A 13,368-nucleotide genomic window follows, 5' to 3' on the forward strand; every position below is an offset into this window, starting at 1 on the left:
GACCATGGACATATTTACATAGGGCAAGGGTTGGGAATAAGTGCTCATAAGAATCCTCATTCATGTGATAATTGGCCTTGGAAAAGCAGACAAGACCTTGATACATTATCCCTCCTTATAACCAAGATCTTACTAATAATATATCAAAAATAACTAGGTAGGTACTATCCTGTATTTTAATTATTTACTGACAAATACCTCACCAGGCATCAGACCCCAATTATAGCTCATATTGCCTTGATATCTTGATTATTCTATTTAAAGGGACTGTCTAAGACCAGATATCAATGTACTATCCTTAGGCTAGAGCATCAATATCAGGGACATGGCACAAAACCTGGTTTAAAGGGGCTCTATCATTTGAAAATCGTCATTTTAGATATTGATATGCCTGAATAGCATATTCAGAACTACACGAGCGTGGTGCACATGTGCAGTATGGTCGGGAAATTCACCACAAGAAAATGGCGCTCGGGCATGCGCAGTAGCGCTCAGAACGGAGCGTTACTGTGCATGCCTGAGATTTCAAAGCGCAGGATCGAGACTACAGACAATGGAGGCGGTTACACGGACGGAGGAGGGCATCACGGAGCACAAGCAAAGGAGGGGGCATTACAAAGGTATGACGCAGGGGGTGCTCGATGGCTTGGGTAACGGAGAGGTTCATTTGCATATCGGTTTTACCCATATGTAAAAAAAAACAGGGGGGTCTTTTCAAAATTTTGTAGCAGCACCTGAATAGCCTTTTTAAAGGCTATTCAGGCATATCAATATTTAAAATGACGATTTTCAAATGATAGAGCCCCTTTAAACACTACTCAAGGAAAGGCAAATTAAATGTACAACACTGTAGAATGTACTACAGAGGAACAAGTTTCACCAAGTAGGATTATATCTGATGATTCATTGCTATAACTGCTATTTCTACATTACTTTTATGTATATTTTTTCAACTTACTCACAATTTATGTGACTTCATGTCAGATAATGTCAATGAATTATAGGTACTTTCAGTAAAGCAAACACTAAATTCAGTATATGACTAATACTCTGTATTCTTTGCCCTGGAAACTCAGACACATGCAAAAATGCTAATAAAGAAAAAAATTAGTAATAAGTGTGGCTCAGCAAATCCATGATACAGTGATGGAAATAAAGCCTAGTCATAAATGCGTGGCATAAACACATATCTATGTATACACACATGCATATACAGTATATGTATTGTATTATAATCCTCTGTAAAACACAATTTGCAAAAACATGGATGTTGTAGCTTGCAAAATAAAGACATGGCAAAAATCCAAAGTCTTCTCATGTATGTTTCCAAACAAAAGATTAGGTTTAGTCATGGACTATAGATAAAGTCTTCACTCCATTGGATGCATACTCACTTGGATGTGTTGGTTCAACAGCTACTCGCACAATAGGGGTTGCTTCAAAGTTTAGTGGAATAAATGGTGGACATGCTGGTGATGTGGACAGTGTCGCCGACTTCAGGACAAAGTCTTCCAAACCACTTATGCCTAAATGCAAGGACACACAAGAGAATTGTTAAAATACAGGAAAAAAATAAATGAATAAAATCAACCAAACGTGTATAGTTCCTATTTGTAACAGAATTTTACGCAAATGTAAAACTTCCAGTAAAATGCAATTAATGATTAAGAGGTTTTCGAGCCCCTAAAATTGTGTTCTACAAACTTCTTCATGCTGTAAATGACCAAACTAAGTCCTAGCTGGCAGACCCCTGCTGCTCACGTGCCATCGACCTCTCAATGTCTCCCGATAGACTCTTTATCAAGACTCCATTGATATTTTGATGCAGTCATGTAATTGCTTTCTGTACCCGCCACTTCACCATATCGACATGCCATTGGCTTTGTCCTGACTGTCTACAGATGGAGGACATGGTGGGACAGAAGCGGGAGAGGCATTGCAGGTGAATATCACTTAGTTTGCTATTTTACAGCACATTAAACTTGTTCAAACATAAATTTCTAGGCTGGACAACGCGAACCGAGACTGTAAATTTCTGTTAATCCAACTAACAGTCCGAAAAATGGGACTATTAAGGAATTGCCGGATTATCTAGTATTTTCAGGGCTTGTATAGAATAATTTATAGATACTAAAGGCCCATGATAATTAAATTCCATAACAAATCATTTGACTGGTTGCTGAGGGCAACTAATTCCATTAATTATCACAAAGCATCAAAGTGCAACATTAATGACCAGTATTAAACATAAATAAGTACATAAACATACAAACCCCACAAATGCATACATTACACACAGATACACATAAAATAACCTTATAAGTTGTTGGGTTATTGGTGTTTTACTAGTAGGCAGTATTTCACAATATTCAGTATTACTACCTGATACTGCCTATATTTTGCTTCCTGTGGTCTAAGACTAGATTGTTAACAATTGTAAGTAATAAAACCTCACTTACAGGGAGCAATGTCATATAGCAAGACTTTATAAACAAGCTTTTTAGAGGCATTCTTTTATTTTACAGAATTTCCCACAATCTTGTTTCCTGGTGTATCAGAAGCCCTAGAAAAGCCTGGTTACTAGACATGAGTGAGTAGTATTCGATAGAATACCTCCCCGCCATAGGTATTCGTGTAAGCAACCGAACACCAAGGGGTTAAGCACATCGAATATTCGATGTGCTTAACCCCTTGGTGTTCGGCCGCTTACACGAATACCTACGGCGGAGAGGTATTCGATCGAATACTACTCGCTCATCTCTACAGTGGTTACACCTCTTGAGAATATATGAATAACCTGAGAACAGAGTGTTAGCAGGGCCCTGGTTAGCAGTATGTCTGTACACAGCCTGATACTCCCCAATAAATGGAAATGTAATAGTGTAAAGAGATATATCCCTATCTAGAAACATCTGGTCTAATGTTTTACATTTCTAGGAAGAACAAATAAGGACCATTCAATGTCATCAAAAACACACAAAATCCTTAATCCCTTCCTCACATCCGCCTACATGTACAGCACATGTTCAGTGTTTATCACGACGGGGAAGATTAACTAATACAGTCTAAAAGATAGACAATGCAAACTTACACTAGACAGTCTTATACTGCACCAGATTTATCAAAGTGTCTGATGCGAGTTGATAAATCTGGTGTATTCTTAGACTAATCTGAGTTTACACCTCCTATTAGCATTAGCCTCATGAGACATTATTTTTGTTTGTTTTCCTCTGGATCAACACAGTAGGGTTATTGGTTGGACTTGACGGCCCAGTGTCTCTATTCAACTTCGTCCATTATGTAACTTGGACCATGCCCCTTTCCCACAAAACCACATCCCTTTAACATGTTGGAAAAGTGTCTAAGACTAAAATAAATGTGGTGCATAACATGTTTAGACAGAAAAGCTTTCAAATCAACTGTTTTCCATATTTTACATATGAAAATTAAAACTATAAATAAAAATTAAACATCACTCGGAATACAGTGTCTAAAAGTCCCACCCACACAGATGGAAAAATTATATAAAAAAAGGTCACAGGTGTCAAAATATGGAAATGCATAGGAAATTACATTTTTTAAAGAAAATACAAATGATATAAAATTGGTATAGCTATAAACCTATAGACAAACAAAATGCCATTTTTACCAAAAAATGAAACCTATAAAACAATAAGGCAATTGGACTTTTTTCCCCAAGTTGACAGCATTAAGGCTGGGGCTATACAGCGATTTTAGTTGCAAATCCTTTCATGCACTAAAGGTCACCATGTTGCCTTGTGACAACTGCACTAATGTAATTGGATGGGGTTACAGTATGACCTATGACTGCGAGTTTGAGCGACAATGAGATCAATCAGGGGTTGTAATGTGACCCTAATCGCTCACAATAAAGCAGGTTTTGCTGGGAAACAAGGTAATCTTTGATCACATGACTGAAGTCGCTGCCAAAGTATGTGTGCAGCCCAATATTTTTTTTTCTAGGTTACAAATAGATCATATGGAATATTAATGGTGCCATCAGAAAAAACAACTCGTCCTATAAAAAACAAGTCCTCATATAGCTATGAGAAATAAAAAAACAAAACAAACCCCCTAAAAGATCAGTTTTAAAAAAGGAAGGAGTGATAAAAATAAAGTAAATTGGTTGCGTCAGGAACGGGTTAATGTGTCCATCTCACTCATTACAAGGATAGTCATGTTGCTAGAGGAGAACAGAAGAGCACCTCTGTAATTTAAGAGAAATTCTCTAAGCCATGACTAACACAATGACAAATAAGTTGTTTATTTACGTTCTTGAGCAGAAGCTCCCTCAGGAGTCATATATTACATTGCTCCGCAGCCCATGAGTCACACTTCTCAGACCATTACAGTGTCAATGACTGGGAAAGGATAAACATTCTTGGAAGTACATGAGATATTGCTGGGTATTACAAACAGCACATGCAGCCTATGAACTCTCATCCCAGCACACACAAAATTATCAGTTGTTATAACACCCCATATCAAGCATTAATGGACCCACACGAATCTCAAGAATGGGGGTCCGCTGATGCCTATCTCATGGCCACCTGGAATGGTTAGGTGGCAGGGCATAGCGAGCCTTCTCCATTTACTGCTATGTCGTGCAGGCAACTTGCGGATAGGCAGCCAACAAACAGAAAGAGATCAGCATATTTGTAAGTAAAAGACAATTGTACTTAATGTTTTTTTTTCATTAATTACCATATGGTTAATTTGACATTCTGGATTGAAAATTAATTTCAGAGCTAATGGTCCATAGTAGACTTTGCCAGATATGACCCAGGGCCAGTATCTCCATTAGTAAAAATGATTTTTAAAAGAGGACACATATCCCTTCATCAGGTAATGACGCAGTGCTTGTCCCCTTGTGTTGTTGATGGTGGCTAAAGGATTCACGCTTGCGTTGGAGTCTCCACCACAGAAACCACTAAAAATTGGCATAGAGAAAGGTTCTGCAAGGAGGTCTTTTCTCTCCGCTGGTGTTAGTATAAAACTGACGGAAGCCAATATAGTCTATGGGTCTGCACATTTCCATGTGTAACCATTTTTTTTAGCGGACAGGGTCTCAGTTTTTCAGATCTCCATACTACTGTGAACCTAGCATAACATACAAAATAAATGGGGGCACCAAACAGGTGACCACTCCTGATTTATATTTGAAGACCAACACCAAAAGGCACTCTCTATTCCAAAGTTCCCACTATTTACAATTGTAGTTTTTCAGTTATTCTACATAGTGGGAATATACTAAGCCAACTGCCCCAGTGTTCCAGCGCAAGTCTCATAGGGGGCGTTCACACTACCGTCAGTGTCCGACAGGTAGTGTCCGCTCCTAGTGTCCGTTTAAAATCTCGCACGGACATTAGGAGCGGACACTAGCTGTGTCCGTGACACTTGTCATTCATTTAAATGGTGATCGGTGCATTCTTTTACACTCCGTGCCCTTCCTTCACTGTCCGCATGTAAAGATGTCCGACTTTTCAAGCGGACAGAAAAAACCTACATGTCGGGTTTGACTTTGCATGAAAGGTTGTGGCTTCAAATGCACCAACATTTTGGCATAAAGTAAACCAAACATAAGTGCCCGAAGAAGCATCAACTGTATCAGCATGAGCCACAGTCTGTAAGTTTATGCTATCTATGTAATAGACAGGATTAGTGAATTTGCCCACCTGATGGCAGTAAATACAAATGCCCCACTATAGTCATCCTATGCAAGAATAGTGACTACCGGGCTATTCGGAGCAGCATGGCGCCGAGCAGAGAGGATTACTAGTTAACAAAACATGTGCTTTCTATTATGCTTGCACAGTGCTCACATATGACCGTACCTTCATATATTTCATCATACAATACATACATATGGGTACAAACACTGTATAAAACACCCCTATGCACGCAGGAAAAAAACAAGTCAAAATTAATTAATCAAAACCTTTTCTCACAAATCCTGCAAAGCTGCTGAAATGTTTAAAGACAAAACACAACCACATCTGTAAATGTTTCTCAAGGTAAAAAAAATTGTTTCAGAAATGTTTTCACAACATTGTATTCTGTTCGGTGAGGACGTGACCTTGAAATTGCAAAAACATGAGTAAACATTCAGCATGAAGTGGATCATAGACAATCTAGGTGGGCCGAGCCGCGGCTTTGTCAGAATTTCTTATTGATATATCATATCTTACACAACCGAATAAATCACAATCCCTTCCTTTACCCTAAAGGAATAATGAAGGGGGAAAACCCAGTCATAAATCACATACTAGCAACGTAATAGTAAAAACACCACAGATGAATTGTACAAAATGAAACGAAAAATAGGATTTTACTAGGTGGTAGTACATAGTCAGACAAATGTGCTATGAACTCGGTCGAGGGAAAGGACTTTTTGCATAGCCGAAATGTACACCTGAGGGTAACCAGATTTCACGGATTACGGATTTGTAATAAGATATTCTATCTTCTCACGAATTGGGCATACGAGTTCTTGAAACAATGTGCTGGGAGAAAGACTCCTAATATAATAGTTATCTATGCTGCTAGGAGTCCCTGCATCCCAGAGATGTACTTTTCCAGTACCAAAAACCACTCCAGAAAATGCTCCAAAAAACGTCTCAAGGTCCAAAAACCGCTTCCTAATTAGGAAGCGTTTTTTTTTTTCCAGACCAAATTACTCCACACGTGATTCACGTGTGAACTTAGCCTTATGGTCTTCTCAAAAACATGGTGAAAATGGAAAACAAAGATCATTACAGAAAATGTGGTCTAGGTTAGGGGATGATTTTTTGGAGAGGTTTTCCCATATAATAATGTAACTAACACTACTGACAATAATAAGGAGCTAAACGTGAAGGAAAAATTTCATAAAAGAACTGAGGCTGCTTCTGTATAAATCAGCCTGACAGTCAAAGCTTAGGGGCAAAGAAAAGCCTTATATAGATGGCGACAGAGTATAACCAATTTTTTTTTTGGTTTTGGCACAACTAATAATTATGGGCATCATCACTCTGCATCTCTTACCAATACTTATGGGCCTATTCTGTAGCAGAAACCATGCAAAATACAGCGGGGATCACTTTGTCAGACACAAATGGCTGATATCTGTAGAGTAATATTCTCTTTAGTTACAAGTATGGTGTGCTGATAAGCTTTGAACATATGACAACCTGATCACATGACTGTTCTCTCCTTCCTATAGTCCATATAAACTGCTTAGTGATCAATTAAATTGGAGGGGGGGGGAGGGGGAAGAGTCCCCAAATATAGTATCCCCCATTCACAGAAAACCGCATCAGAATGTGGCTGTACCGTGAGTCAGTCCAGGCTCCAAATGCCTGTTAAGGAGGTTTTCCAAGAGTTAAATATTGATAATCTATATCAGATCAGTTCCTTGAAGTATTAAGTTGCGCTCACCCACTTCACAGCCCAGTGACACCACGTCATGTTCATTCATCACATGGACTGTTTACAGCTCAGCTCTAATCAAGTGAATGGGACTGAGCTACAATACCAAGCACTATCTATCTATAATAATACTGAAGCTTGCCATCAGCAGATAGATATGTGTGCCTGCTTTCCATATTGTTACTACTGGTAACCAGTAAAAATGTGCACGGCTATCCAGAACGTCAGCTCTTACACAAGAATGGGTTAAACCCAGAAGTAATAATCCAGCAGCTGATATACTATATATCCCTATTTCATACTTGACCTCAGGCCTCTTCTACCCTAAGGTATAACGGTCTTCTCTGACAACAAGCCTGGATTTGCTGGCGGGATGCCACTTCACATGCCAAGCTGTTGAAACTGTGTGTGCTAACCACTGCTATGCTGGAAGACAGTCAAACACAAGCTGGGAAAGTCTGTGTGGGTGAAAATTCAGAATGAACTGAAAAAGAGGACACTACTGCTGTGTGATAGACACCTACTGAGCCACGCTTCACACAACAATGGAGGGCCTGGTGATGACACCATTGACGACAGTGGTAGATATCCTCTATGGCAATGGTTTTGTAGAAAAGAGAACAAGCATAACATGTGATACATGTCCGGTATCTATTCTATGGTGTACTCAGAAGTATTCTGCATTATGTATTAATCATTCTTAAACTACATTCTATAGATAACGATACATATTGTGGGGAAGTTAGGGGGCGTTCACACTACCGTCAGTGTCTGACAGGTAGTGTCCGATCCTAGTAATTCAAAAAGGATTTCGTCCGGCAATCAGATTATTTAAAATGTAACTTTTACTTCATTAAATATAAAAAACATATACATGCTCCAGGAACAAGAAAAAAGGAAGCACAGCTTACGTGTTTCAGGACATGATGTTGAGTCCCTTAGTCATAGTGTCCGTTCAAAATGTCGCACGGACATTAGGAGCGGACACTAGCTGTGTCCGTGACACTTGTCATTCATTTAAATGGCGATCAGGTGCGTTCTTTTGCACTCCGTGCCTGTCCTTCACTGTCTACTTGTAAAGATGTCCGACTTTTCAAGCGGACAGAAAAAACCTACGTCGGGTTTTTCTGTCCGCTTGAAAAGTCAGACATCTTTACAAGCGGACAGTGAAGGAAGGGCACGGAGTGCAAAAGAACGCACCTGATCGCCATTTAAATGAATGACAAGTGTCACGGACACAGCTAGTGTCCGCTCCTAATGTCCGTGCGACATTTTGAACGGACACTAGCAGCGGACACTACCTGTAGGACACTGACGGTAGTGTGAACGCCCCCTTAGCTTGGTAGAAGCAGTGGTGCAGACCCAAACAGTCAAGACAGGGACACAAAATATGCAGCAAACCGGTTTATTAAAAAAAAACAAAAAACAGGAAAATAAATAAACCTTTCTTCAGGCACAAAATGAGCAAAACCAAATACAGCCCAAACTTCAGGCAAAAACAAAGTAAAAACCTAAATGCAAAGAATAGAATTATTCCAGCTCACCATATCCATGTATATATGTTAATCCTGGGAGGCACAGAGGCCAGTAAGGACTCTAGTCAGCGGTAAGTATGAAGACATTAAAATCCAGTGTCAATCAAGGAGAGTAGACATCAATCCATCAGTAGGTATAAAATATAACTTTTATTCCGTGTCCAATAAAAAGAGTTACATAGTAACTACAAAGAGTCGGTTATCTTATGGTAAAACAAGCTACTCATTTCGGAACTAACATGTTCCTTCCTCATGGCATGAAAGAAAAAGACCAAACCTCCAACATTTATAAAACACACCTACTGTAAGTATCCTGTATATTGTATACAATATACAGGATACTGTATTGTATTGACATTATGCTATTATAGAGTTAAAGTTGGAGTCAGGATACTTAGGTGTGTTTTATAAACGTTGGAGGTTTGGTCTTTGTAGTTACTATGTAACTCTTTTTATTGGGCACGGAATAAAAGTTATATTTTATACCTACTGATGGATTGATGTCTACTCTACTTGGTTGATGCTGGATTTTGCTCGTCTGAGCAAGTAACTGAACAGAAATGATAACCTAACTATACGTGTGGCTTACTTCTAGCCACATGAACAAAACAGGGGCAATATTGTCTCACTGGACTCTGGGTTACAGGACAGAACCAGACACCTCCTTTCATCTCATGGATATGCACTGAAGTGCAGACTCTGCAGCCTTTTTTTGGCCTAGTAATGTGCCAAGGACTCACACCTGGAGCTGAGGCCTACCCCAGATCCACACTGGACCACACATAAGTTAAAAACCTGGGGGAGATATAGCGAGTGTCCAGCACCCTGCCTGTCACCTTCTCACAATAAATAGACATAAAAATATCTCAAAGTTTGAGGAAATACCGGTCACTCCACTGGCATTTAGTACTCAAGTAAGGTTCCACTCCTTGCACATAGTATACTAGAAAACTTAACACTCCAAAGGTTGACATGCCAAAACGGTTTAGGTTTATTGTATTATGCAATCCACGTAAGTTGGAACATTTCAGTTGCCACCGCAACCTTCATCAGACGGACTGCAAATGTATGTAAGGGATCTGCAGATAAATGGCCCGGAGTAACAATGGTGGCTAGAGAAATAGCCATGATGGAGGTTGCAGTGGAAACTAAAACATAACAACTTACAGATAGTAAGTAAATAAAAAGGTATATGTGAAAACGCCTTCACTCGTACAGCGCTATTCTTAGGCCAAAACTTAAATATTGTCTGCATTAGTAGGGATAACATTTCATTGGACTGGTATTTGGAACACAAGGGTGAAAGGAGGTCATTATGAGAATAACTATTATAATATGTTCATTGCTGAAAGCTGACAGACATCCATAGCCTATACAGCGCATAAAGCAAGGAAAGTAAGTATCACATTTCAGACATTTTGTTTCCCAGTTTCAGCGAGTTGCAATGTGCATCATGCCGTTTTTCACGGTCTATAAATGTAGTCTAAACACAGTAAGTAAGACGAATGCTAACTTGACTGTACAGCGGAATACAGCACAGTGCATTATAATCCTCAATGACTGATGCTTCGCAGGTGCAAACAGTAATCCGCACTGTGTATGTTTACAATCCCATTTACAGAAATTACCGCAACAAAAGTAAAGAGCCAGGCTCTCTCTGCTTTGTTCCTAGAAATATAATCTATCCACACAGGTAGCTACAGATACAGATGGCAGCATTGTTCACCTCGAAATGTCTACACAGCAGAAAGTGGTGAGCGATCCCCTGGCATGTTGTGACGCTGCACCATGAACACTTGTTTGTTGCTGTACAGAGTATGAGCAGACAGGTTTTCCTGGACAGTTGCACATAATAGAAATGTACTCAATCCTTTACTGCAGAACAAAGCACATGCCTTCCAGCTGGGAAGTTCTGCCTGAATCGATGTAAATTATAACAAAGGGTACAGGAGCATGTTACACTCACCAGGCTGTGCATAAATCTGTCTCTGACCAGCTGCAGCCAGACCTCAGCTACCATCATGCACTACAATTGATAGATTGCAGACAACAAGCATCCTTCAAGCTTTTTTCTCCTCTCCCTCTCTTTAAGGAGAAACTTCAATTTTGTGTGTATATAGCACCCATCAATGGAATTTTATATTGACATTAATGGAAATAATTAATATAGAATCTATGCTATCAGAAGCGACCACTGACACAGACATGAGCGTCACTTTCCGACTGTGCCTGACAAGGAACATGACTCATATCATGTGTTAAAATGGTATATTTTTTGAGAGGGTAGGGATAAACTAAGCCAAGAAATAGGTGTTATAAACTTAAGACTAGATGGTCTAAAGATGTGCCATATTTATCATCCAGCATCAGACACCTTGATACATTTGCCTTAAATAATATTAGCAAATCTGTTCCGTTATTGTTCTGCCACTGAAATCACTTTACTGAAATCATGTATATATTTAATTATAAAACAACTTTTCATAAATTTATAAGACAGGTGAATAGAAGAAACTTTATAACATATAATATTTCAGAAATATGTTATCTTCTGATTATCAGGCTAAGTTTTTTTTTTTTCCACAGAAGTCTATGGAGAGGGGAGAAGCTGCTGAAAGAGACACAAATAAACTCCTCTACACTGTGGGTGATGGAGCTCTTCCGCCACTGCTATCGTTTAAGATAAGACTTGTTCAAAAACTACACAGAATGAGGCCATAAAACAATTAACCAGCCTCCTCCTCCTCCATAGACTTCTGTGTGTGAGGTGAGTAAGGAGACAGATCTAAGCAGATAAGCAGAAAGGAAGAAAAAGCAGTGCTCACTATAGCTCCGATGGCCACTCAGATCAACTATGTTTGGTCCCAAGCAACAAATCCATGCAGATGTAATATTGATCTATCTTAAGCAGTCACATAAAATCTCTAACCAATATACTCTTTTCTATGTCATGGTTTTCAAGGGACCTCGGTGTTACAAGTGTTACCTGTAGTATTTGGGCTGAGGGTTCATAACTGAACTAGACACTGGTTTTCATGTCTTCTCTGTTTATCAAAATCCTGATTAGGTTAATTGGCTCCCTGTGAAGCTGCCAGCACGGGCACATGCCTGTGATAGGTGAGCCCCATTACACCGTGCAATTAGCCTGATATATCACCACCGCACTGCCCACTTACATTGCCAGAGAGTCTAGGGCATCGGCATCCAGGTGCAGTTTACAACCTCTGGACCTCCTGCTACTTCTAAACGGCCTCATTTATTACTACCTATCGACTCGGTCAATGGCAATACTGAGGAGTCTGTGCACAACTCTGCTCAAAAATAAACTCCACTATGCTGACATATCTTCTTGGGTTTTTTTCTTAGAGACTTTGCTTTCTGTTGTCAGTTATATTACTGACCTGTGCATGCTCTAGTGGCTGAATCTACTAAGAAAGAGCAAAGCTACAGCAGACATCTTTAGACGATACAGTATATCACTTTAATTTGGTCACAGAGTTGCCCATTCTTCAAAGCTATGTATGGCCCTTATCTTCTCTACATCTCCATTTTGCGGCTCCATCAGGTTTATAACACATTTACTACAATAATAATAATTCCAGAATAAAATACAGGATTGTACTACCTATGTAGGGCATCAAATCATACTGCTCTGAAAGACTTCATTAGGCACCTGGCTGCCCTGTACAGTCATCGGACCCTTGCAATCTCATCTAAGGGGTGATATGTTGGGGATTGGCGGTTTTCAGATTTGGGGAGTTAGAAGCCAGTGTCCTGAAGTAAGAACATTACAGGGCACTCCCATGAGAGTGGGGGAGACCCTGCATTATTCTGTTGCAACTAATGTAGAGGGTCAAGTGGGGCAGAATAAAACCCATTAGTCAGAGATGTAGAAAGTCTATACACCAATCACTAATGGGTAAAAAATTGAATGCAAAGAAGGAGAAAAGGAGAAAGGAAAATAAAAATAAATCAGGAAAACAAAAATCAAAACAAAAAAGTTAATCTGCACATTCCAATGTCCCTCGTTTCAGCTTGAGGGTTCCGGTGGTCCCCAAATGTACCTATTTGGTTGTCCTGCAGCGGTGACATCATGTGCATACAATCACTGGTCTCAGCGGTCATGTACTGTAAATGCTAAGACCAGAGACTAAGAACAGATACTGGCCGCCGCAGTCATGGATGCACTCATGGAAGAAAAAAAAACCCTACAGGAACCAGTGCAGAAGCAGAGATGGAAAGGTGGGAAATTGAACTGAATTTTTAAAACAACTTTCTCTCTCTCTCTCTGCCATTTTTTGCAATCCTAGACAAGCCATTTAAGGGCGATTTTTCACAATCAACACTGATCACCTATTAAGTGTCTGATCACAGGAACACGTCCTTATTCCATCTCACAGCACAG

At 39.6% G+C, this 13,368-nt stretch overlaps 1 protein-coding gene across 1 annotated transcript in view; it reads right to left on the reverse strand.

Annotated features, from left to right (window-relative positions):
* Nucleotides 1-13,368, reverse strand: part of EFL1 (elongation factor like GTPase 1) — a 199,058-nt gene that overhangs the window by 48,742 nt on the left and 136,948 nt on the right. The window contains exon 16 of the mRNA XM_075273426.1: nt 1,395-1,526. Coding sequence (XP_075129527.1) covers nt 1,395-1,526 — 132 coding nt within the window. The remainder of the gene's footprint in view (nt 1-1,394; nt 1,527-13,368) is intronic.

This window comes from Leptodactylus fuscus, chromosome 5 (genome assembly GCF_031893055.1).
Source record: "Leptodactylus fuscus isolate aLepFus1 chromosome 5, aLepFus1.hap2, whole genome shotgun sequence".
Classification (NCBI taxonomy): domain Eukaryota; kingdom Metazoa; phylum Chordata; class Amphibia; order Anura; family Leptodactylidae; genus Leptodactylus; species Leptodactylus fuscus.